Genomic DNA, 25,014 nt, shown 5'->3' with positions numbered 1-25,014 from the left:
TTTAGATTGGTCAAGTCTACTCATTCTATTTTTCTACATGGGAAACCTGAGAAAGGTGATCTGTACCCACAGGATTGAAAGAAATGTAGAAGGCTCTAGTGGAGTCTGCCTTTGAGGGGTGTGGTGTTCACTGGTTTTTCACATTCTTTTTCTGAATTTATTTTTAAAGTAAATATGTATTAGATTTATTATTAAAAAACCTAAATATGCGTTAAAATTACTCAGGGGTGTCTCATCCTAAAGGGAACTTAATCAATGTGAATAAGGGCTAAATTAGGGCTTTTTCTGTCTTAATGGGGAAAAAAATATCTATCATTTTCCTTTTTTTTTTTTTTGTTTGCTTTTGTTTTGTTTTTGTTTTTGTTTTTTTGAGACAGGGTTTCTCTGTGTAGCTTTGCACCTTTCCTGGATCTCGAACTGTAGACCAGGCTGGCCTCGAACTCACAAAGATCTGCCTGCCTCTGCCTCCCGAGTGCTGGGATTAAAGGTGTGCACCACCACTGCCCAGCCTCATTTTCCTTTTTTATGTTTCTATAGAAAAAAAGCCATGACTTCTGGCCTCCATGAGTACTATGCATACATATGGTAGGCATACATACATAGAAGTAAACAAACTCATACGCATAAAACAAAAATAAATCTTTAAAAATAATAAGGTAGAGAGCTATGGAATGTTGTATAATGGATGTGGGTATTTACATGGGTCTCTGGAATCAGGAAACCTCAAGCTGCAGGGTAGATTTCGTCTCACTGGACTGAATCACTGTCACTTAGCAAAGGGCTTTTTTGTCTCCAGTTTACACCTTCTAACAAGTTAATCTCTGTATCCTAAAAACTCTTATCTAAGCTCCCCAAAGGGACAATGCCAAATGCAAATTCTCAGTCAAGAAATACCTGTGGTGTTCTGGGTTCATCCTTAACCAAGTCTGTATAGGCTTGCATCTTCAGAAAACTCTCAGACAAGATTCACATAGAAGGTTCCAGGGAAACAAAAGGTGGCAATCACAAAAGGCAGATTAAGACTAGGTGCTAAAACTCCAGAATCAAACCAGCTGTAGCTTCGTGGGAATTCTCCCAACAATTGAGGAAGATACCAGATGTCAACCTTTGGCCTCTGTACACATGTATACATACGTGAGCACCTACACGCACAAACATGACAAAAGAGAAAGAGTTTCTATATGACCTAATCCAATGCTTGGTCACCTTGTTTTCCATACATGTCCAAAGGAAAGAGATTTCTCTCTGGCTTTTTGACCTGTACTTTCAGTGCTATCCCTGCCTTCACTCCTGCATATGTCTTCCTTGTTGATCCATCTCCTCTCATAAGAAAAGTGGAATCGAGTGCAGTGACACACATCTTTAATCCTAGCACTCATGAGGCAGAAGCAAGTGGCCTCTCTGAGTTTGAGGCCAGTATGGTCTACGTAGTGAGTTCCAGAACAACCAGCTACATGAGAGTTATATGTAAGTAAGTAAGTAAAGCGGAAGAAGGAAGGAAGGAAGAAACATGGGGCACATACACAGTCACTCTGGGGAGCTTTTCTTCTCTGGGGGTCTTTGGAGGGTACTCTCTCCATAGCACCATTGCATTTATCTCTCTGTACTGTGTAGCTTACGTGTCTGCCTCCTTTACCATCTACAGTATTTGGAACATAGTTATATTTTCTTATATCTTGTGTGCAGTGATATACTGCAGTATTGTTAATCAATTTTTTTTGCAAGCCTGATTCTTACGTTGGACTAAATGAGACATTAGTATTAATTATCTAAACCACCACTCATAATTAGTTTGTTCCATAGAAATGTAGGTTGACACACAGAGACGAATAAAAATATCTGCATAACTTTGAAAACCAATACATTTTAATAGAACTAAAATTGAATGGATACAGTATATAGATCCTTACAAGTACTGTTTTAATGTTTGAACAGGCTGTTAACAAATTGGCAGAAATAATGAATCGCAAAGATTTTAAAATTGATAGGAAGAAAGCTAATACGCAAGATTTGAGAAAAAAAGAAAAGGAAAATAGGAAGCTGCAACTGGAACTTAACCAAGAAAGAGAGAAGTTTAACCAAATGGTGGTGAAACACCAGAAGGAGCTGAACGACATGCAAGCGGTAAGGTCTGTGTGTGCACACATGTAGAGATACCTCCTCCATGTGTCAGTCTCTACTGTTACCTGTGCTGTGGGATGGTCTGTATGTCAAATGTGTTGCTGATTGGTCAATAAATAAATCACTGATTGGCCCGTGGCTAGGCAGGAAGTATAGGCGGGACAAGGAGGAGAATAGAGCTGGGAAGTGGAAGGCTGAGTCAGAGAGACACTGCCAGCCGCCATGATGAGAAACAGCATGTGAAGATGCCTGGTAAACCACAAGCCATGTGGCAAGGTATAGATTAATGGAAATGGATTAATTTAAACTGTAAGAACAGTTAGCAAGAAGCCTGCCACGGCCATACAGTTTGTAACCAATATAAATCTCTGTGTTTACTTGGTCGGGTCTGAGCAGCTGTGGGACTGGCAGGTGAGAGAGATTTGTCCTGACTGTGGGCCAGGCAGGAAAACTCTACCTGTCTTGCTTAAAGTAGACTTACTTGTGTGAAGGTTTATATTTTAGTTAATAACATTCACATTTTGGTCATATATGCTCTAATATGAACATTTCTCCTGAAAAATTTCAGAGGTGCTCTTTTAACTCTTATTTGTCATGGCTTGAATAATTTTTACTAATTAGCAACTGCTTGATCAGAGGCCCTGATTTGAGAAACATTCAAGGGTTTTTGTTTTTAATTTGCAACTAAATTTGAGATATGACTGTTATATTGGTTATACTTAGGTTAGAGGTTCTTAATATAAGTAGCTTATTTTTCTATAAGTATCTACTTTTCAAAAATCAAAATACCAGTAATATTTTATACTTCTTGATATGTCAGTAACGTAAAGTTGTGAACATAAAATGGTCTCAAGACTCATTTACATTCAAGCTTTTGATTCTCATTTATGATGTTATGCTGAGATTTCTATACATCTAAGATTAATTCATTTGAAGCCAGAAAATAAGTTACTGGCATTTTAAGTATTTTTTCATACATTATTATTAGGAAGAGAGAGAGAGAGAGAGAGAGAGAGAGAAGAAAAATTTCTCAACAAATTAAGGTGAGGGGCTGGAGAGATGTCTCTGTGGTTAAGAGTATTTGTTGCTCTTGCAGAAGACATGAGTTTGATTCCTAGCACACATATAGTAACTCACAATCATCTATAACCCTAGTACCAGGGAATTCAGCAGGCGTGCACATGGTATACACACATACATGGATGCAAGCAAAACATTCATATATATAAATCCAAAAGTGGGGAGGTGGTTACCTTGAGCATTGATCTGAAAAAGAACCTGGTTTCTTCAGAGCATCGTCTGTGGTAGTTGCCAGGCACTCCTAGTAGCATACTCTTCCTGTCTCAGAGACCTAGAGTCGGCAGGAAACTGCTTAAACTAAGAAGTTCTGGACCTGGCCAACTGTGTTTCCAAAAGAAAACCCAACCATAGTAATAAACATCCATGGTGTACAGCATGTTTCACACTTGCAATTTAATTACTCATTTACATTTCAATTATTAGTACTGAAATTACAAGTCTGATTATTTTTATTATCTTGATATTTTTTCAAAAATAGCAATTAGTAGAAGAATGTACACACAGAAATGAACTTCAAATGCAGTTGGCTAGCAAAGAGAGTGACATTGAGCAGTTGCGTGCAAAACTTTTGGACCTTTCGGATTCAACTAGTGTCGCTAGTTTTCCTAGTGCTGATGAGACTGATGGAAACCTTCCAGGTAAGAAGAATTCTGTTCTGTCATCCAGGTTTGCTCAAATGTTATGGAAATGTTTTTCATTTTTCATTTCATTATTTTATTCATGACTCTTTAAGAAGGAATTGTTTTTAGTAGCCAAGACATGTGATAGTTGTTTACTTAGGTGCATTTTGTAAAATAAAACTAGTCATGAGCAGGTTATTCAAATATACTAAGAGGCTGTGCCTGAGGATGTTTAAAGAAAATAAAATATTTTTTGTTTTTCAAGACAGGGTTTCTCTTTGTAGCGCTGGCTGTTCTGGAACTTGCTCTGTAGAGCAGGCTGCCTCAAACACAAGAGATCTACCTGCCTCTGCTCCACCCCACACCCGCACCCTCCATCCCCATCCTGAGCTTAAAGGTGTGCACTACTATACCTGGCTTTAATATATTTTTTTGAGTGCCCACTGCTTTATGGTTTTTGATGCTAATATATGTACATATATTAGCATATAGAAGTTTATATGTACTTAATAAGCAGAACCATAGCAGCTGTATGCAGAAAGCCTATCCAGTGTTTTAGTGAGAAACCTTCAGTAGTCTTTGTCAAGTTGTAAGTTTGGAGAACTAAAGAAAAGGTGATACTGTGAGGGGACAGAGGGTGAGGGAAAATCTAACCAAAGAATGAGCAGAAGTAAATTCCTAATGTTTCTTTTTTTCCCCCCTTTTTCCCTTATTAAAGTAAATTAAAACAAATATAAATAAATAAATATACATTCTTGACTTAGTTGGAGTTCAAATGAAGTGAATAGGATACAAATATTAAAATGTGTAGCTGGAGAGGTAACTCAGTGGTTAAGAGCATTGTTGTTGTTTCAGGGAACCCAGGTTCAGTTCCCAGCACCTACATGGTGGCTCACAACCATCTGTAACTCCAGTTCTAGGGAACCTAACACCCTCATCTGACCTCCACACAGTGTGCATAAACATATATGCAGGCAAAATAAATAAAATAAAACACATAAAAAATAAGATAAATCTAAAAAATTTTAAACATGCGTTTATATATACTATATATATTTGCTATGCCAACATTCTTAGTTCAGTGTTTTAGATGTGTTTTTTTAATCAGATAATAGAAAATAGATTTTGTTAGTATATTTCCTGAGTAATACATGAGTAAAAAGACACTTTATTAAGTTGGACAAGTAATATATTTCAACAAAATACACTGTTGTTTGTATTTTCATAAAGCTGATAGACTACTTTTGATTTTTTTTGTTGTTGAGGAAAGTGGTACTTTGTAGTAATAACAAAGGACCATGTATAATATCTGCCCTCTTGCATTGGTGTCTTTGCCCTCATGCTTTAGTATATTTGCTTGCCCAAAATCGGGTTTCTATGAGTGTATTTACATACAAGCAGGCAAAACTCATATACATAAAAATATTGTAAATTACTTTCCCTCCTGCATTAGATATTTTGCTCCTCAGTTGAAAATTCATATTTAATTCACCTTGCACTACATGCTTAAAAATAGTTTTTGACAAATAAGAAATAAGATTTTATAAAGTATTTCAATATTCATCCTTAATATAAGTTGTATATCATTCACTTGTCTAGAATAGTTCTTGAAGAGGACTAAAATTTTAATTTTACTTCAGGTTAGTAAATGGGGGCTGGAGATATAGCTCAACAGTTAAATGCACTGGCTGCTCTTTCAGAAGTCCTGGGTTCAATTCCTAGCAACCATATGGTGGCTCACAAAATCTGTAGCCAGGCGATGATAGTGCACGCCTTTTATCCCAGCACTCGGGAGACAGAGACAGGCGGATCTCTGTGAGTTTGAGGCCAGCCTGGTCTACAGAACAGGTTCCAGGACAGCTAGGACAGTGTTACACAGAGAAACTCTGTGTCTAAAAACAAACAAACAAAAAAAAACCTTCTGTAATTGTAATCCTATGAAATCTGATGTGCATGCAGACAAAAACACCCATTACATAAATAAATCTTTAAAAACATTAGTAGATGAATTTATAAAAGGAGAGCTTTGAATAGATTGTTATTCAACGGTTAAAATAATGACTTTTTAAAGTACAGGCTGTATTTTTAGTTCAGTGATTTGGCTTTATAAATGGTCATATATACAAAGTGACACTTTTTTCATTATTTCTCTGAAGCATCATTTAATGTAAAAATCTAATATATTTTAGCTGTCGAGTCCTTAACCTCTATAATGCTTTTCATGGGTATTTTGTCATCAGTTAGATCAAATTTCTCCTAGATTTCCCAATCCTAAAAATCTTAGAAAAGCGTGTTACGACTCTCACTTAGCACCAAAATTTGTGCCTCTGGTTCTCCAGCAGGTGGTGATCGGGCACACTGTGAATATGGAAACTATAACTAAAACACTGCACAGTGGGTCTCTACCTCTATTAAATTCTATGTAATACAGTAAAGTAAACTTTAAAAGATTGAAATTGCCTGTGTTAGCTATTAATTTACATTCAGTTGTGCTCGGTCTGTTATTCGGGTGAGAGTCAGTTGATGTTGCAATACTACAGACTTTTTTTTTTTTTTAAGTTAAAATTGCTTTATAAGCCGAGCAGTGATCGAGTATGTCTTTAATCTCAGCACTCCGAGGCCAGGCTGAGCTACAGAGCAAGTTCCAGGACACCCTGTGTTGAAACAAAATTACTTTATAAATATATTGTATAAAATCCAAGTTAGTTTTGCACTTCTGTGGCAAATTGTTGATGAAAATCTAGTTTAAATTCTGGCTAGAGAACCTAACTTGATGAAAATCTAGTTTAAATTCTGGCTTCTTTCTAGAGAACCTAACTTCTATGTGTGATGTGCAAAGGTGAATTTATAGCACTTAACTTGCACACTGCCACCTAGGTCACAGTTAGTTGTGGCTTTCAGGAACTCCGTTCAGAGCTAGTTAGATACATTTATAAGGAGAGGAGTGTACAGAGAAGCTAGTGTTGTTGCTATGTTGAGCTTAGCCTTTAATCCAAGCCATCTCTTCAGAGTGCGCACGTGTGTGTGTGTGTGTGTGTGTGTGTGTGTGTGTGTGTGTGTGTCTGTGTGTGTGTCTGTGTGTGTGTCTGTGTGTGTGTCTGTCTGTGTCTGTGTCTGTGTCTGTCTGCATGTGTCTGCGCACGCATGTTTAAATCTATAATCCTGATCTTAGTTCTGTTCTCAACCCAAGTGTAGAGAAATTACTAAAGTGGGTGAGGAAGGGTATTTTAGACTATACTGTTTTGTATAAAGGTCAAGATTCAAGGGCTTTTATTTTAGTGAAGAATTACTAGTATTAGACACCTAAACCACACATTTTCTTTTTGGTTTTTCGAGACAGGGTTTCTCTGTGTAGCTTTGCGCCTCTCCTGGAACTCACTTGGTAGCCCAGACTGGCCTGGAACTCACAGAGATCTGCCTGGCTCTGCCTCCTGAGTGCTGGAATTAAAGGCGTGCGCCACCACCGCCCGGCCTAAACCACACTTTAAAATAAGAGCTTTCAGGGGGCTGGAGAGATGGCTCAGCCGTTAAGAGCACTGGCTGATCTTCCAGAGGTCCAGAGTTCGATTCCCAGCAAGCACATGGTGGCTCACAACCATCTGTAATGAGATCTGGCACCCTCTTCTGGCATTCAAGTGTCCATGCAGACAGAACGCTGTATACTTAACAAATAAATCTTTTTTTTTTTTTTTTTTTAAATAAGAGCTTCCATATTAGTTGGAAAATTCTCTAGTAGTATTTCTCGTTTTCTAAGATAAAAGATTTATGAAGATCAATATATGATGAGCAGCCTTCCCCACATTGTTTAATATGAAACTGTCTGTTTGGTTTTTAAATTGTAATCATTATTTAGAGTTACTTTGGCTAATTTAGAAAAAAGGCAGATTAGCAAAGTAATAATATATTACCAACTAGACATTTTCTGTGTATCAGAAGCCATAGACTTTATGAAGAAGACATTAGGGTGTGGTCCCTGCTCTCTCAAAACTTGAAAGGAAAACTATTTAAGAGAAAAATAATTATTGACAAAATAAATAGTAGTAGCAGTAAAGAAAAGGCCAAGTAGAAATAGAGAAAACTTGAATTTAACTTCCCACAATTTCATTTAATGAACCACAGTTTTCATGAGGGTGATTAAACACAAACAAAAGCTTGGAGATGTTAAGTAACTGGTGCAAGTAGCAGCAAAAGGAATATTACACCCAGTAACTTGATACTGTGAGGCTTGTTTGAGAATAGGCTAGCGTTGTATTTTAGAAACATAACCTCAGAAGTTAAGACATACTGGGTTTGAACCCTAGAGCTTTTACAGAGGAGGCTTTGAAAAGTCAGTCACCTTTGCTAATCCTTGATGTCATAATTTTTTAAGTGGAGGGTGACAGTAGAACTATATGTAAGAATATGACATCCTGTATTCTAGGACTATATAAATCTGAAATATGAGCTATCACTTGTAAAAAGCATTTTGGCAATCACATGCTCGGTAATGACATCATTGTTATTACTCCTAAGACTAAACTTTTGGCTTTATGTAAAGAGGGAAAAATAAATGTTCCTACTAGAATTGTAATTTCAGCCATAATATAATCAATCACACTATAGCAATGTACTTTAAAATTGGTTACCTTTCTATGTAATGTTTTAAATATAAGATTAATATAGGAAGAACTTGAGTTTTCTTATCTTCAACCTGATACAGCCATCTTTAAAGGAATCATCTTTATTCCCGAGACTTCTAATAAACTTTAGATAGATATATTAATTAACCAGATGTGGTGCTACACACCCAGTTTCTCAACACTCAGGAGGCTGAGGCAGGAGGATCTCAAAATCAAGGCTAGTTTGGGATGCACCTAAGTTCAAGTAAGCTGTATAGTGAGATTGTCTCAAAAAGGTAGAAGCTGGTGATGTAATTGCTAGAGCACTGGCCTCACATGCCCACTGCCCTGAGTGTGATGCATAGCACAAAAGGAATAAACATGGAACAGCAGCGATAGTTGCCAGAGAAGGCTTTGGTTATAAGTAGTCAGGAGTTTATGGTGTAAATATTAGCAGTTAACCTACCGATTTCTGTGTTCTTTTTCTGTTTACTGAGTTAAATAAGCATAAAAGACATAATACTTCATTAGTTTGAGATGGTTTGGAATTAGACTTATCTATAGAATTAAGTGCCTCCCAACCAAATTTGAACAATTTTAATGAAATTGTTGAGTGTTTTACTCAAACGTTTATTAGGATATTTTACTGAGAAAACAAATAAAATGCTTGTCTCTTATTCTTTGTATCTAGTTGATTCTGCCTGCATTCCTTATTTATTTATCTTCTGCTCTTGTCTTCTGTGAGTAATAGGACACCTCAGTACTTTGCCTGCTCTTGTGTCAATCATGGCTCGGAATCGTTCGACTTGCTGCATTTTTTTTTCTTTTTATTCTTTCTTTTTTTTGCTGACGATTTTTTATGAATGTTATATAATATTTAAAATATTGTATATCATATCCATTTAAGCTGTAATCCATTCCAGTCTTGCCTGGCTCTTAAAGACATTGTTACTTCGTACCTTTTCAATTGAGTACTAAATGTTAATTTTATGGGGAAAGTGGCTTGGGATTTTTTTCTGCAGTCTTTGTTTGGCCATTAAAGTTAATTTGTGTGATTGAAGCATGAAAGAACAAATTACAGCATTTATTCATTTAGCTGTTTCCTATTGCCTGTTGCTGCATGCTGTCAGACAACTTGTAGTTTTTCTTTTGGTTTTATAATTTAATTGACTGGTATACCTATTTTATTTTTCTCCTAGAGTCAAGAATTGAAGGTTGGCTTTCTGTACCAAATAGAGGAAATATCAAAAGATATGGCTGGAAGAAACAGGTACCATATACCTAAATTTTTCTCATTGATACTTTGTTACATATTTTACCATAAAGCATAGAACTTGTATTAACTGCTCTATTACTAACTTTGGTTTTAGATTAATACAGTATAAAGTAGACATAAATGGGAAATATGCTAGTCACTTTAAATCAAGTTGGTCTTTTCATTTTTCTTTCTTTTTGTCTTTTCAGTATGTTGTGGTAAGCAGCAAAAAAATCTTGTTCTATAATGATGAACAAGATAAGGAACAATCCAGTCCATCGATGGTGTTGGACATAGAGTAAGTTGCCTTTGATTTTTATTTTTTTTTACAAATTTTTACAGTCACTTGACTATTTACTTAGGAGTTATTTTTAGAGTGGCTTGACCTTTTGTGTTTTTTAAACAATTACCTATTTTTCCAAACAAGATGGCCCAGTGAGTAAAATTTGCATTTGCTGGGCAAGACTAACTATCTGAGTTCTGGTCCCCAGAACCCATATAAAAGGTGGATGCAGTAGGGCAAGCTCTAATGCCAGCATACCACTACAAGGAGTTGGGAGGCAGATAGGAGAATCTCCAGAAGTCCAGCTAGTTTGGCTTAAACAGTAGCAAAGAGACCCTGTCTCAGAGAAGGTAGAACAGTGAGGACCAACACTCTGCAGTTGTCTCCTGACTCCACGTATGCACCATGGCGTATCTGCACCCACACTGACACAGACAGGCACATGTGCAAGTTAAATCGTCTGACCTTAGTAGAATGTGAGAAGGAAAATTTTGTATACAAGATCTATGTACTTTGAAAAGCAAATTTTTATTTCAAGTATTTAGTGATTTTTGAGGCCCCTGAGCATCTCAAAAAGTAAAATTGGAGGCTCTAGAATTGCCTCAGAGGTTGAGTACTTGGTGCTCTTGCAGAAGATCCAGCAACCACATGGCAGCTCACAACTAGAGAGAGCTGCAGTTATAGAAGACTCGGACAGCCTCTTCTGGCTTCCACAAGCACCAGGCACACACGGTGCACATACATACATGCAACTAAAACAGTTATACACAGGAAATTAAATCTTTTTTTAAGGTAAGATTGTTTAATCAGCATACTGACACCATCAGTGGTTTATGTTAAGTAGTATAAACAAAAAGCTGTTCTTTTCTTTTTAGTAATATATTAAAGACTTAATAAGCATAGTTTTTTTTCTTTGTGTTCATTCTCATACATTATATTATCATAGAGGTGTATATATAGTGAGTGTATGTAAAAATAAGTAGGTTCCAAATATAAGAAACAAGACAGCTACCTGAAAAATTTTAAGTGTACAATATAAATTCAAAATGAGGCTTGGTAAGTGCTATTCTAGAGATCCATAAAGTTAGATGAAGGACTGTCAGGATGACTCAGTGAGTCAAGTACTTGCTGCCAAGCCTGATGTCCTAAGTTTGATTCCTGGAATCCACAAAGTGGAAGAAGAGAATAAACTCCAGAAAGTTCTTCTCTAACTTTCACACATACACCATGGCATGTGCACCCATCCCTAAAATGCACAGTACATAAGATATGTTTATGTTAAATATTTTTGGAGCTGGTACCGGTTAGAATATAAACAAAGTTGAGAGAGCTCTGGTAATGCTGCCATCTGTTTAAAGCATTAATTATGAATAATGAACTTGAGTGGAATAGTAAAAATAAGAGAGTTTAGTTTTATAAAACCAATGTCCATGTTGTTTTTCAAGTGGATATGTAATCTTAGATTTCTACCAGCAATAATATGAGTAATCTAACTTATCTACATTTTCATCAGCATTTGGTGTTATTAGTTTTACATTTAAAGGTTTGTTTTTACTATTTTTAATTATGTGTGTGTAGGTGCCTTTGAAGCCTCTTACATAGGAGTTAGTGACAATTGTGAATCACCAAATGTGTGGGTACTGGGAACCAAACTCTGGTCCTCTGGAAGAGCAGTATACACTCTTAACCAATGAGCCATTTCTCCAGCCCCTGTTGTTTCTTTTATAATTCCAAAAGCTATATTGTGATGTCATAGGTGTGGGTATATATATGTATATGTATATATATGTTCCAAATGATTATTGATGTTGAACATCTTTTTTATTTGCTTCTTTGCAACTTGTTACTAATGAGATTCTTATAATAGGTTTATATTATTTATCTCTATCTTAGTAAATTGTTTCATGTCCGACCTGTAACCCAAGGAGACGTATACAGAGCTGAAACTGAAGAAATTCCTAAAATATTTCAGGTACAAATGTTACATTGTAATGTTTGTTTGTTTTTGTTTTTCGGGGCGGGGGTTTCTTTGTGTTGTTTGGTGCCTGTCCTGGATCTTGCTCTGTAGACCAGGCTGGCCTCGAACTCACAGAGATCCACGTGCCTCTGCCTCCCGAGTGCTGAGATTAAAGGCGTGTACCATCACCACCTGGTGGTGGCTCTTTTACCTAAGTAATATGTGTTCTGTGAAATGGTTATCCTGTTTTTGTGCATTTAGAATTTTTATTTACAGATTATGATTTTTTTTTCCGATCTTTCTCTACCACTCCTGAATGTAGATACTATATGCAAATGAAGGTGAATGTAGAAAAGATATAGAAATGGAAACGGTTCAACAAGGTGAAAAAACTAACTTCCAGAATCACAAAGGCCATGAATTCATTCCTACACTCTACCACTTCCCTGCCAACTGCGAGGCCTGTGCCAAACCTCTGTGGCATGTTTTTAAGCCACCCCCTGCCCTAGAATGTCGAAGATGCCATGTTAAGTGCCACAGGGATCACCTAGACAAGAAAGAGGACTTGATTTCCCCATGCAAAGGTAAGGTGCAGTGTGTGAGCATCAGCGGTGCAGATTCTGTAGGTGGATCCTCAAGTGTGGTGCTTTGACGTGTGAGGGACCCTGCAGCAGTCCTTTATCAGAGAGAGTGGTTCAGCTTTTAGTGGGTTTTGAAAGCAAATCATCCCCTTTTCAGTGAGCATACCACTAAAATGCTTTTTGTTGAGAGAAGAGCTTCAGGTGAGTCCCACTGTTTTGCTTAGAGTTTCTGTGTTTCCTTGTTTTCCCATGTACCTCAACAGTGTGCTCCTCACAGTCAGCACCTCACAGTGAGGCAGAGGAAACGTCCCTAGACCGCTCTAAGAAAGAGACGGAGGTTCTGCAGATACATTTGCTTGTTACTGTATTTTTAATTTTTCTTGAATTTATGACTATTGGTTTTAATCTTTTTTGGTTTTTAGAAAAATTTCAATCTTAGCCAGATTGAAACAAAGATATTGTCCAAGGATAATTAACTATAATAGCTTAAAAATTAAGAACTTGAAAATTATGAATTTAATAGTTTTTTTAATATTTTATTATGGTTTTAATTGTGAGTTTTGTGGGATTTGTTTTGTTTTCTAATGCAGTAAGTTATGATGTAACATCAGCAAGAGATATGCTGCTGTTAGCATGTTCTCAGGATGAACAAAAAAAATGGGTAACTCATCTAGTAAAGAAGATTCCTAAGAACCCACCATCTGGCTTTGTCCGTGCCTCTCCTCGAACCATGTCAACAAGATCCACTGCAAATCAGTCTTTCCGGAAAGTGGTCAAAAATACATCTGGAAAAACTAGGTAAAGATTAAAATGTCAACCTTTTTAGTAATATAAAAATTGTTGGAAACTGTCTGTTAAAATTAGAAACCTAGGGGCTAGAGGGATGGCTCAGCAGTTAAGAGCACTGGCTGCTCTTCCAGATGTCCTGAGTTCACTTCCCAGCACCCACATGGTGGCTCACAACCATCTGTAACTGTAGTCTCATGGCATCCAGTGCCCTCTTCTGGTGTGCAAATGTATATGCAGACAAAATCAGAAACCTAGTCAGGCCTGATGGCCACACCTTTAGGCAGCGCTTAGAGGCAAAGACAAGTACATCTATGTGAGTTTGAGGCCAGCCTGATCTACAGAGCAAGCTCCAGCATACCACTACAAAGAGTTGGGAGGCAGGTAGGAGAATCTCCAGAAGTCCAGCTAGTTTGGCTTAAACAGTAGCAAAGAGACCCTGTCTCAGATAAGGTGGAACAGTGAGGACCAACACTCTGCAGTTGTCCCCTGACTCAACATATGCACCATGGCGTGTCTGCACCCACACTGACACAGACAGGCACATGTAGTCAGGGCTAAATGTAGAGACTCTGTCTCAACAGACAAATACTACTGCTGCTGATGCTGTTAATACTAAAAACTAACACTAATTTAAAAATGTTTCACTAGCTTTGGCAGCACGCATACTAAAATCAGACACTGAATTACTTTCATCACAAAGAACATCATTTGTATATAAGTAGGTCTTGGGGTTGGAGATTTAGCTCAGTGGTAGAGTGCTTGCCTAGCAAGCACAAGGCCCTGGGTTCGGTCCTCAGCTCCGGGAAAAGAAAAGAAAAAAGAAAAAAAAAAAGAAGGTCTTAATATACAAATTGCAGTTTTATAAATTAGTTTAACTGACTGCTATTAGGAATTAAGACATAGGATACTTTAGTACTGAGTTTCTGTCATAGATTAGGATGTATGTGACATATAGTTTAGCCCTTATTATTTGTTATTATGTAAAAACCCACCAGAATTACATTTTTAAATGCAGATAGGTCATCGTAAAATGTTCCTCATCTTTCACACTGTGTTGGAATTGGGTTCTTTTGAAAATCAACGTTATTTGTTAGTACTGATGAATATTGTATTACAAATAAACTTCTCAGTTAAATCCATCTTTTTAAGTCTTTGATGGGATTTTTTTCAAAAATACTTTATATGCTACAACAGTTATAGGTCCTGACTAAATCCCCCCCTCCCTTGGTTTTTCGAGACAGTGTTTCTCTGTGTAGCTCTGGTGTCTATAGACCATCTGGCCTCAAACTCAAAAGAGATTCTCCTGCCTCTGCCTCCCGGGTGCTGGGGTTAAAGGTGTGCATGCACCACCATGCTTAGCTTGAAGCTGCCTTTAATTCACTTACTTTCTTCACTTTCTGCTGTTTTAACCAAATCTTACTCCTTAATGTGATGCATGCCCTTTTCTTTTGTAATCTCAAGCCTCCATACTATTACAGTATATCAAAGCATTCAGCTGAACTCTGTAGAATGCTGTTTCAGCCACCTGGATATAGGGTATAAACTAGGACTGAAACAATTTAAAATAAGTATTTGAGTAAGAAAATGTTTTAGCTGCCAGGCCGTGGTGGTGCACAACTTTAATCCCAGCACTCAAAAGGCAGAGGCAGGTGAATCTCTGAGTTCAAGGCCAGCTTCGTCTATAGAGTGAGTTCCAGGACAGGCATGGGCTACACAGCAACACCGAGAAACCTGTCTCAAAAATCAAACAAACAAAAAAAACACAAAACAAGCAAAATGTTTTTAGAAAAAGAATAGAAACACAAAAGGAAATCATATTATGGTATTGTTTTCCTTTCTTCTGTTTTCTCTAAACTTTGTCATTACTTTTTCTTTTATGTAAGTATGTATATTTGTCTTTCCCTAATTTTTTAGAAGGAGTGGGGGTAGTGCTGAGGGGTTTGGGACGCAGGGCCTCCTGCATGCTAGCCAAATAGTCTACCACTGAGCCACACTGTCACCTTTCCCTCCAGTTGTTGGTTCTTATTATATTTTCATACCAAGCGTCTTTCTCAAATTACAAGATTTTTTTTTTCTCTCCAACAGTTAACCATGTGACCTACTGCTGTGTTGGAATCATGTGGGATGCTACCTGCTAAACCAGGCTGTTTAACCATGCTGAGCAGACAGGCTGTTTATTTGACACAAATACCACAGGCTTTTTAGGGTTAAGATTGCTGTTATTCTGTCCTTGCTTTGGCACAAAAAGCACACTGAGGATTGTTTTTGTTTTTTTTCTTGCAAGTTTGCCTACAGGTAGATTAGATTACTATGTAATGCAAGTACCATTGGGGAAAGCTTAGCTAGGTCTATTTTTTTTAAGGTGCTGCCTTTTTGAATTGGTAAGAAAAAGCCTGTCAGTCATGTTAGAACAGTTTTCCCTGGTGAGCAGGAGAAGGGAACTTTCACTTTCAGTGGAATGGCCCTCGCTGTCAAGATCAGCTTGTGGAAGGAGTAAAGAAAATATCTCAAAATGAGACAAGTTTTTTGTTTTTTAAGTGACTTAAATTTTTGTGCTCTTGCAAGACTATACAGAACTATTTTAAGAACACAGTGATGCCACTTGAAAGCTCAGTGCCCTCACTGTAGAATTAAAAGCCTTACTGTTGATGGCCCACAGTGGGTTTATGGAGAAATTAAATATCTTACTTATGCTTTACAAAATACTGTATATGTTTCAGCAAGTTTGTAGATTGGGGACTGGGAGAAGACAAAAGAATTACATTTAATCTATGCATTTTTGCCAAGCCATATTGAGTTACTTTACTACTAGAGACATTAAGAACTAACTGTACAAGAGAACCAAATTTAAAAGCATTTTGTGGGGTACATCATTTCTGTAATTATATAATGTATTTCTTTGTGGTTTTGAGTGAAAAGACATTAAGTTAACAAACATATAAAAATTTATGCACTGTTTGAAATGTAAATTATTCTTAGAATACTTTCAGTGGGAGTTGCATTATCCTATTAGTGCCTTAATTTGAGAATTTTTTTACTGCCATAAGTACAGACTTTTCAGAAAACAGATTTTACAAAAAATTATGTGTGTCAGTGGGTTTTTTCATTGGTAATTGGTTTAATTTAAAATATATAGAGGTTTGTTGGACTTTTATAAATTGTACACTCTTTGCACCAAACTACCTGCATCAATAATGAAAGACTATAAAACTATCTGCAAAAAAATTATACAAAGTTGTACCAGTAGTAAAGAATTATGAAGTATATCCATGATGTTTTCCAGTTAACATAGGAATTACCATATGAATACTGTTCAGCTCTCCTCTAGTAACAAGAGTTGATTTGTATGGGCAGTGTGATTTATTATTTTTTTAACCAAATACCTCCTCAGTAATTTATAATGGCTTTGCAGTAATGTGTATCAAATAAGCACTGGAAAACCAATCTTCTCTAGGGGATCTGCATGTTTCAAGTGGTATTGAAAGCCGCACTGATGGATATGTAATAATAAACATATCTGTTATTAATATGCTAATGACTCTGTGCTCATTTAATGAGAAATAAAATAATTTATGGATGGATAATTTTAATGTTGACTACTATAGTATTTTCTGATGGCTGGATTGAATAGATGGCATACTAAACATTCCATGATTGTATACAAATGTTTGCTAAATTTTGTGAATAGATTAAAATTATTTTTTAAAGATAAAACTTGGCTTGGGCTCTAAAACAAGAGGTGCTATTATTCAAGTGGTAAGATGGCCAGTGTTTGTTGGAAAACAATTCCCCATGGGTCTCTTGCAGTTCTGCACAGGTGAGCAGAGGCTGTGGTAATTTGTGTTTGGACCATCACAAATACCATACAATAACCAGAGTGTCTATATAATCAACAGCCTTAGGCAATAGACTGTTTCCTTTCAGAGGTCCCTTTACTGCCAGTACCTCTCTCCGTGGTTAATGCTAGAGGCAGGTTTGCTTAAGCTCATTATAAAAGAGATGGCTCAGTAGTTAAGAACACATTTGCCTTTTCTACAGGACCTAGTTCAGTTCTCAGCACCCAGTGTCAGACAGCAGACAACTTCCTGTAACTCCAAGGGTAGCGTACACACATACATAAAATTAAAAACAAAAAGATTGGTTCCTTGCAGTTCCTCACCTGTTAAACAAAAGCATCCTGAGTTCAGCACACACCTGGGCCACACTGCACTGCCCACCCCTGGGTGTAACACAAAGCTCATGCTGCTTGCTGTGCTGTGAGTAAAATAGTGTTCATTTCTTTCTCATTCACATGTCTCCAGTTGTCTTCCAAGATCTTATGAACTGTGACAGACTTAACTTGTGACTTGCAAATGGAGGGTAGAGCTGCTGGTCCTTGACTGCCTGACCGTTGACTTACCACATTCTTAGAACCCCATTAAGTATTGTGTCGAGGTTGAGTGGCCAGCACAGTTAATACTGAATATAAGGATTATTTTTCCCTGAGACAAGGTTTCTCTGTGTAGCCTTGGCTGTCCTACAACTCACTCTGTAGACTAGGCTGGCCTGGAACTCACAGATCCGCCTGCCTCTGCCTCCCAAGTGCTGGGATTAAAGGTATGTGCCACCACCGCCTGGCTATCAGCATTTTTTAAATGAAACGTTAGTCTGAGCATCACATTGCTGAGAACTGAGTGTCTTGAAGAAGGACTTCTAAGGCTACCTTGCAGAACTGCTTCTTTATATTCTAAGCATATTCCAGCCCTGTGATGGCCAGAGCATACTGGGACAAAAGAAGCTGATGCTTGGCAGTACTTCAAGTGTGCTACATCTATAGACCAACCTGACACTTCTTACTCTTTGCCTCTTGGGAATTTCATATCTGTACATGTGAATCGCTGTCCATCCTGTCTTAGAAAACCATATCTTTGGCTAAACATTGTCTTATCCAGAACCCTAGCTCAAGGTTGTCTGAGAAATAATGCAGTTTCTAGATTTCTCTCCACTTTGTTCCTAGAAGACACCCAAGAGAGATGCGGGTAGATCACTGAGTTTGAGGCCAACTTGGTCTACATAGTGAGTTTCAGGGTACCCATACCTACATAGTGAAACCCTCTCTAAAATAAATAAATACAAGTCTTTTAAAAATTAAAAAACAATCTATTAGCACTAAAACTAGTGAAGGCTGAATACCTCCTAAACACCTATCACACACAAAAAGACACCACATAAATTTATATATGGACTAAAAAATAAGATAACTATAGACCAGAAATGAAGCAACATGTCAAAATACTGTATACTGGGGCTGTAAGTCTGAAAGCAGGCATTGCAGACCAAGATACTAGATTTTGCAGATTAACAAACTAAATACTCAACTTGAAAAATTCAAGAGCAGATTTTGAAGCTAGAGGCAAATGAAAAATTGCAGCACTCATGAAACAGATGGGGGAAATGGATTAAAATAAGCAAAACATTGTGGTGTGTGAAGGAAAATGGCCCCACAGAATCATAGGGAGTGGCACTATTAGGAGGTGTGGCCTTGGAGGACCTGTGTCACTAGGAGTGGGTTTTGAGGTTTCAAGATCTCAAACCAGGCCCAGTGTCACTTTTCCTGCTTCCTGGCCATAGGGATAGAAAATGCCACCATGCTTCTAGCATGCCGATAATGAACTAAACCTCTGAACCTGTAAGCAAGCCCCAATTAAATGTTTTCCTTTATAAAAGTTGCCATGGTCATGGTGCCTTTTCAGAGCAATAGAAGCCCTAAGACAGAAGTTGGTACCAGGGACTGGGATATTGCTATGATAGGCCTAATGGTGCTTTGGTTTGGAGGAATGTGGATTTTGGAACTTTGGGCTAGGAAAGCAGTTGAATGCTTTAAACAAGGCTTAATGGGCCATCCTAGTTGGGCGCGTGGAAGACAGTGGTGCCGAGGGTTTTTGAACTGTTGGGCCTGCCTCAAGAAGTTTTAGAGGAGAAGAATATTAATATTAGTATGTGGCCTAGAGACCATTCTTGTGTTATTTTGGCAAAGAATGTGTCTGCTTTCTGCCCTTGCCCGCCCCCCAAAAAAAAAATCTGCCTGAAGATAAATTGAAGAGTTATGGATTAACAGCTTTGTCAGAGGTTTCCAGACAGCCTAGTATTGACTGTATTGCTTGGTCATTAGTGGCCATGCTTATGCAAATCTATAAAGAAAAGGAGTAAACTGAGCAAGGAAAACTACAAAATGTACAGTTTGAGGAGAAAAGGAGCACCTGGAAAAAGTTTAAAGAAAAGCATGATCCTCAATGGAGTAAAGGGAGTGGTGACTTCAGGGCAAGACCCTATCCAGCTAAACTTCCAATTTGTGAAAAGGAATTAACAGAAAAGCTTGGTGGCAAACACCTTTAATCCCAGCACTTGGGAGGCAGAGGCAGGTGGATTTCTGAGTTCAAGGCCAGCCTGGTCTATAGAGGGAGTTCCCGAACAGCCAAATTTAGGCAGTGAAGGAAACTATTGAAAACAGAAAGCTGGTGAAGATGTGATTGAACAAGGCAGGCTATGTTCCAACCTCAGCAAGCAGCAGAACTTGGCAGTTTGGGCCACCTGGTTGAGGCTTTAGAGTTGAATATAAAATTGGGGTTATGGAAATCTCCCTCCCTCTGCAACTAAAGAAAGCCGCTGAGGCCAGGCATATGCTGTTGCAGGGTGTTCACCAGAGAAAGATGTCAGAAGAAAGTCTGTATTAGTCAGTGGGCAACTACACTGGGTGTTGGAAATGCCCGTGTAGCCTTGAGCCTTTCTCGGAGTAAGCTTTTAAGCACAAAAACCATGCTCTTAAGTTAATGTTGGTAAACACTAATGTTTCAAGTGGATGATGGAAGAAAGACTCCAGGATGTAATCAAGCTTTGCAGCAGCAGTGAGAAACAGCCTCTGTATACTGAACTCCAAGCAGCCATGCAGAAGGGTTTTTATTGATTGTTACACAAAAGGCCTTTTAGAGCCACAGTCCTGCTACAACCTGGGTTCAGGTTCTGAGACAGGAAGGGGGCGTTGTTGCTAAGAAATGAATTGTCTGGCCACCAGATGAGTTTCACACAAGTGGCCAACCCCAAATAGCTCCAGCCTTCTTTATTTATATATCAAAAACAAGCATGTTTTTCCATACCAGCAAACCAGTTTTTCCATCCTCCAACATTAACTTCTGGCAAAAACAAATATGTCAAATATGTTTTTGCCCAACTTTTATATCAAAACATCTTTTGTTGGTTTTGCTTTTTTTGTTGTTTTTGTTTTTTTGTTTTTTGAAACAAGAGTTTCTCTGTGTAACCCTGCCTGTCCTGGAACTCACTGTGTAGACTAGGCTGGCCTCAAATTCACAGAGATCCACCTGCCTCTGCCTCCCAAGTGCTGGAATTAAAAGCATGCGCCACCATTGCCCATCAATTGAAACATCTTTAAACCAAAACCAACACTTATCAGTTTGCCAGCTTGGCCAAATATCAAGCCAGGTACATCCTATCTTTACAAAACTAAAAGGTGATTGATATAGGCATACATTTTCAAGAACAATATCGTCAAAACATATTTACAGAAATAGGAGTGATCTGCCTCTGATCCTGTCAGCAATGAAGTAGAACAGCTCCTGGGGTCTGAAGTGACAGCTGGCATCCCCAAACAAGAAATCTGAGAAGCATCAGCTCCCAAAGAATTTTAGGGGAGAATATTCTAGAAAAAAAACGGGGTTTCTGGGAAAGATCACATCTGTCCCATGTGTAACTGACAAAGTGACACTGAAAACCAGAAGAGAATCTGATTCAATATTATGAAAGTGTGCAGGCCACTCAGTCCCAGCAGTATTCTGCGCTGTCCCAAAGTCCACTGGTCCTTGCCAAGTGAGACGGTCCCCATAGGTGTTGCCTCATCTGGAGAGCCCTTGGACAAGCACTCATATACTTGTACCAAACTAGGCCACACAGCTCCCAACATTTTAGCAAGTCAATTTCTGCATATCAGAACCTTTGATCTGATCTAGGAATTGTCTGTAGGAGCTCATTACCTAAGCAAGTCTCAGCCATTACCAGACTTCCTGGTTTGCCGAGAATATCTTGTGACTGAAGTCATACAAATGTTGAAGCTCCTACAAGAAAAGAAACTCCATAAATCTCAGATAACAATCACTGATTCTTTAGAGATAACTTCAAAGCCTAGGTGGCCACCCTGGAGTAAATGCAAGTACAATGGATCTCCTAAATTCCCCACTACAGGTTGACAAACTTCAGTTAACAACAATCAGAAGCAGAACTACAGAAGCCAAAAGGCAAGTTTAGTTCATTTTGAGACTTTTCCCAGAACTATACAGTCTTTGATGGGTTAGATCTTTGTTTTCATTTTAGCTAGTGGTGTCTTCGTGCTGAGTTTTACAGCCTGGATGGCACTTCCATCAGGGAGTCAGTTGTGCTAAGGTCTAGGTCTCTGTTATATTCCCCATTGGTCTTAGTGAATGAGTCAAATGGTGGACTCATCCTGTTTTAGTGTAAGATGTAGGACCCTGTTGTTAATACATTCAAAATTAGAATTAAAGGCCCAGTCAGTGTTAATAGTAGTTAGTCAGGGGTGCTAGAAATAAGACACTGGTTCCAATCAAGGCAAGGTTTTTTTTAATTACTCTTTTTTTTCTTTTGAGACAGGGTTTCTCTGTAACCACTGGCTGTCCTGGAACTTGCTCTGTAAACCAGGCTGGCCTCAAACTCACAAGAGATCTGCCTGCCTCTGCCTTCTGAGGGCTGGGATTAATTACTCTTGATCAATAGAAACAAGAGTTTTCTCCCAAAGCCATACATAGTTTCCTTTATCTCATGACTAAGCTTCTACCGTTTCTGTAAGGGAATCTGTTGTTTTAATACCTCTAGGTCCTGATCATCCTGTCTGCTTATTTTTGGGAAGAATTAGAAGAGGCATATTTAGTCAAATCATTGGTACATGTCCACCAAGTAGTTTCAGGGGCTTGGTAATATTACTGTTATCCAGATGACTTAAGCCATAAGGCAGAATAGCAGGCATCTGAATGAGGGAAAATGATTACGTTAATCCTCTGACATTAATTGGGGTGCCCCCAGTCACAGTGAGTTTCATCAGTCAGTGGGCAGACAGTTTGGTTATTTCCTATCCCTATACAGTACAGGGCCCTGGGTGTCTTAAGTATAACCAGCAGTCCTGGCAGATTTCTGTCTGGAAATAACTCTATCCCCAGGGTCCCTTCCTGTGGCAGAGTCTGATTCCCCAGGTTTTCCTGTTCCCCAAAGGCCAGCATCTTTTTAAAGGAAATTTTTAGGAAGCTTCAGTCTTTTTGTTTTGTTTTAATAATTTATTTGTGTTTTATGTACATTGGTGTTTTGCCTGCATGTATGTCTGTGTGAGGGTGTCAGATCCCCTGGAACAGGAGTTATAGACAGTTGTGAGCTGCCATGTGGGTGCTGGGAATTGAACCCAGGTCTTCTGGAAGAGCAGCCAGTGCTCTTAACTGCTGAGCCATTCTCCAGCCCCAGGAAGCCTCAGTTTTATGAACCCAATTTTTTAAATGGAAACTCTTGTTTTTGTCATTTAGGGGGTCCAGCCATAGGACATGCATAGAATTGTTTTTATTTGTTTGTTTGTTTTTCAAGGCAGAGTTTCTCTGTGTAGCCTTGAACTCACTCTGTAAACCAGGCTGGTCTTGAATTCAAAGATATCTCCTGCTTCTGCCTCCTGAGTTCTGGGATTATAGGTGTGTGCCACCACCACCCAGCTAGACATGCATAGAATTATAAACTTCATATTCCTACCTCAAAAGATAAACTCTCATATCTTTTCTTTCTCTAATACAATCAGGCATTTAAAATGGGCATCAATGAGCAAAGGTCAAGATAAATATGGGTTGTTGGAGTCATACCCATAGTGCAAAATACAAGGCTCAGGCAGAGGTAGAGAGTCAGGGAATGGAAGGGCCCTTAATCTCAATGAGTCCGGAGACAGGCCGTTTGGCAGCAGTGTCTTTGGCTGTTGCTTTATTGACCTGGATGTGGTGAGTCTGTGGTGTAATGCCAGGAACCTTCAGTGCTATAGGAGACTCACCTTGTAGGGTCCTTTCCAAGTTAGTTCCAGTGCCCCCTTAGCTACTCACTTCACCCAGACAGTATTATTGGACTGGAACAAGGAGATATTAATGGTGGACTCAGGTTTGACTGGCTGGGTCTTTCGGATAGTCCAATGAATAGTCTCTATGGAGGACTGGAGGGCCAGCAGTGACTTGAGAAAAGAATGGTTATAGAGTTCTGCCAACTGCCTGGAAAGCAGTGGGGGAGGTCTTCCTGCTGTGGGATGTTCTGTATGGCAAATGTGTTGCTGATTAGTCATTAAATAAAACACTGATTGGCCATTGGCTAGGCAGGAAGTGTAGGCGGGACAAGGAGGAGAATAAAGCTGGGAAGTGGAAGGCTGAGTCAGAGAGACACTGCCAGCCGCCACGATGAGAAACGGCATGTGAAGATGCCGGTAAGCCACGAGCCATGTGGCAAGGTATAGATTTATGGAAATGGATTAATTTAAGCTGTAAGAACAGTTAGCAAGAAGCCTGCCACGGCCATACAGTTTGAAACCAATATAAGTCTCTGTGTTTACTTGGTCAGGTTTGAGAGGCTGTGGGACTGGCAGGTGAGAGAGATTTGTTCTGACTGTGGGCCAGGCAGGAAAACTCTAGCTACATCTTCCAAACATAATCTCATAGGGAGTAAATACCTCCTAATGGGGTGCAGGCAGCCCAAAGCAAAGGAAGGAGGCCTATCCATCCTTTGGTAGACTCTAATGAGAGTTTTGCTAACTTTTTTTAATGTTTTATTATTTTTACCTGGCCAGAACTCTGAGGTCTATATGCACAATGAAGTTCTAAAGCTTTAGCTATTAATTGAGAGGTTATGGATGTGAAAGCTAGGCCATTGTCAGACCCCAATGCTAGGGGGAGGCTAAATCAGGGGACCAGTTCCTGGAGGAGCTTTTTTTTTTTTTGGTTTTTCGAGACAGGGTTTCTCTGTGTAGCTTTGTGCCTTTCCTGGGACTCACTTGGTAGCCCAGGCTGGCCTCGAACTCACAGAGATCCACCTGGCTCTGCCTCCCGAGTGCTGGGATTAAAGGCGTGCGCCACCACCGCCCGGCCCTGGAGGAGCTTTTTAAACTAGTACTTGAGTAGTTTTAGTCCAGGTGAGGGACACTTCTTTCCACCTGGAAAAGTTATCTATAAAAACTAGCCAGCACTTTTATCTTCCCCCAGCAGGTGGGATCTTGGTAAAATCAGTTTTCACAGAGTTCACCAGTGTATTAGTCTTTCATTTGGACCCTTCTCTCTGTTTTGTATTTGCTTGAGCACAAACCTGTCACCTGGCTGAGGCAACTGCACTAGGCTGTCCAGTCTAGGTAAAAGATACCTTGGTCTGATTTAAGGAATTACTCAACATCCCTAATCATCAGGGAAATGCAAATCAAAAGGACTCTGAGATACCACCTTACACTTGTCAGAATGGCTAAGATCAAAAACACTGAAGCCAGCTTATGCTGGAGAGGATGTGGAGCAAGGGGAACTCTCCTCCACTGTTGGTGGGAATGCAAGCTTGTACAGCCACTTTGGAAATCAATATGGTGCTTTCTTAGAAAATTGGGAATCAATCTCTCCCAAGACCCAGCTATACCACTCTTGGGCATATTCTCAAGGAATGATCAAACATACCACAAGG

The 25,014-nt window shown here is 38.8% G+C and overlaps 1 protein-coding gene across 1 annotated transcript in view; it reads left to right on the top strand.

The window, feature by feature from the left end:
* The window catches only part of Rock1 (Rho associated coiled-coil containing protein kinase 1), a 115,126-nt gene extending 98,252 nt beyond the window's left edge, over window positions 1-16,874 (top strand). Inside the window, 8 exon segments of the mRNA XM_052741510.1 lie at window positions 1,936-2,124; window positions 3,680-3,839; window positions 9,619-9,689; window positions 9,884-9,972; window positions 11,851-11,929; window positions 12,237-12,498; window positions 13,086-13,293; window positions 15,370-16,874. Of these exon segments, the coding sequence (XP_052597470.1) occupies window positions 1,936-2,124; window positions 3,680-3,839; window positions 9,619-9,689; window positions 9,884-9,972; window positions 11,851-11,929; window positions 12,237-12,498; window positions 13,086-13,293; window positions 15,370-15,373 (1,062 nt within the window). The 3' untranslated portion in view covers window positions 15,374-16,874.
* Window positions 16,875-25,014: the final 8,140 nt, after the last annotated feature.

The sequence above is a fragment of the Peromyscus californicus genome, unplaced genomic scaffold (genome assembly GCF_007827085.1).
Source record: "Peromyscus californicus insignis strain IS unplaced genomic scaffold, ASM782708v3 Scaffold_17__1_contigs__length_78620276, whole genome shotgun sequence".
Taxonomy (NCBI): domain Eukaryota; kingdom Metazoa; phylum Chordata; class Mammalia; order Rodentia; family Cricetidae; genus Peromyscus; species Peromyscus californicus.
The sequence above is the reverse complement of the archived record's forward strand: the minus strand, read 5'-3'. Positions and strand labels throughout refer to the sequence as shown.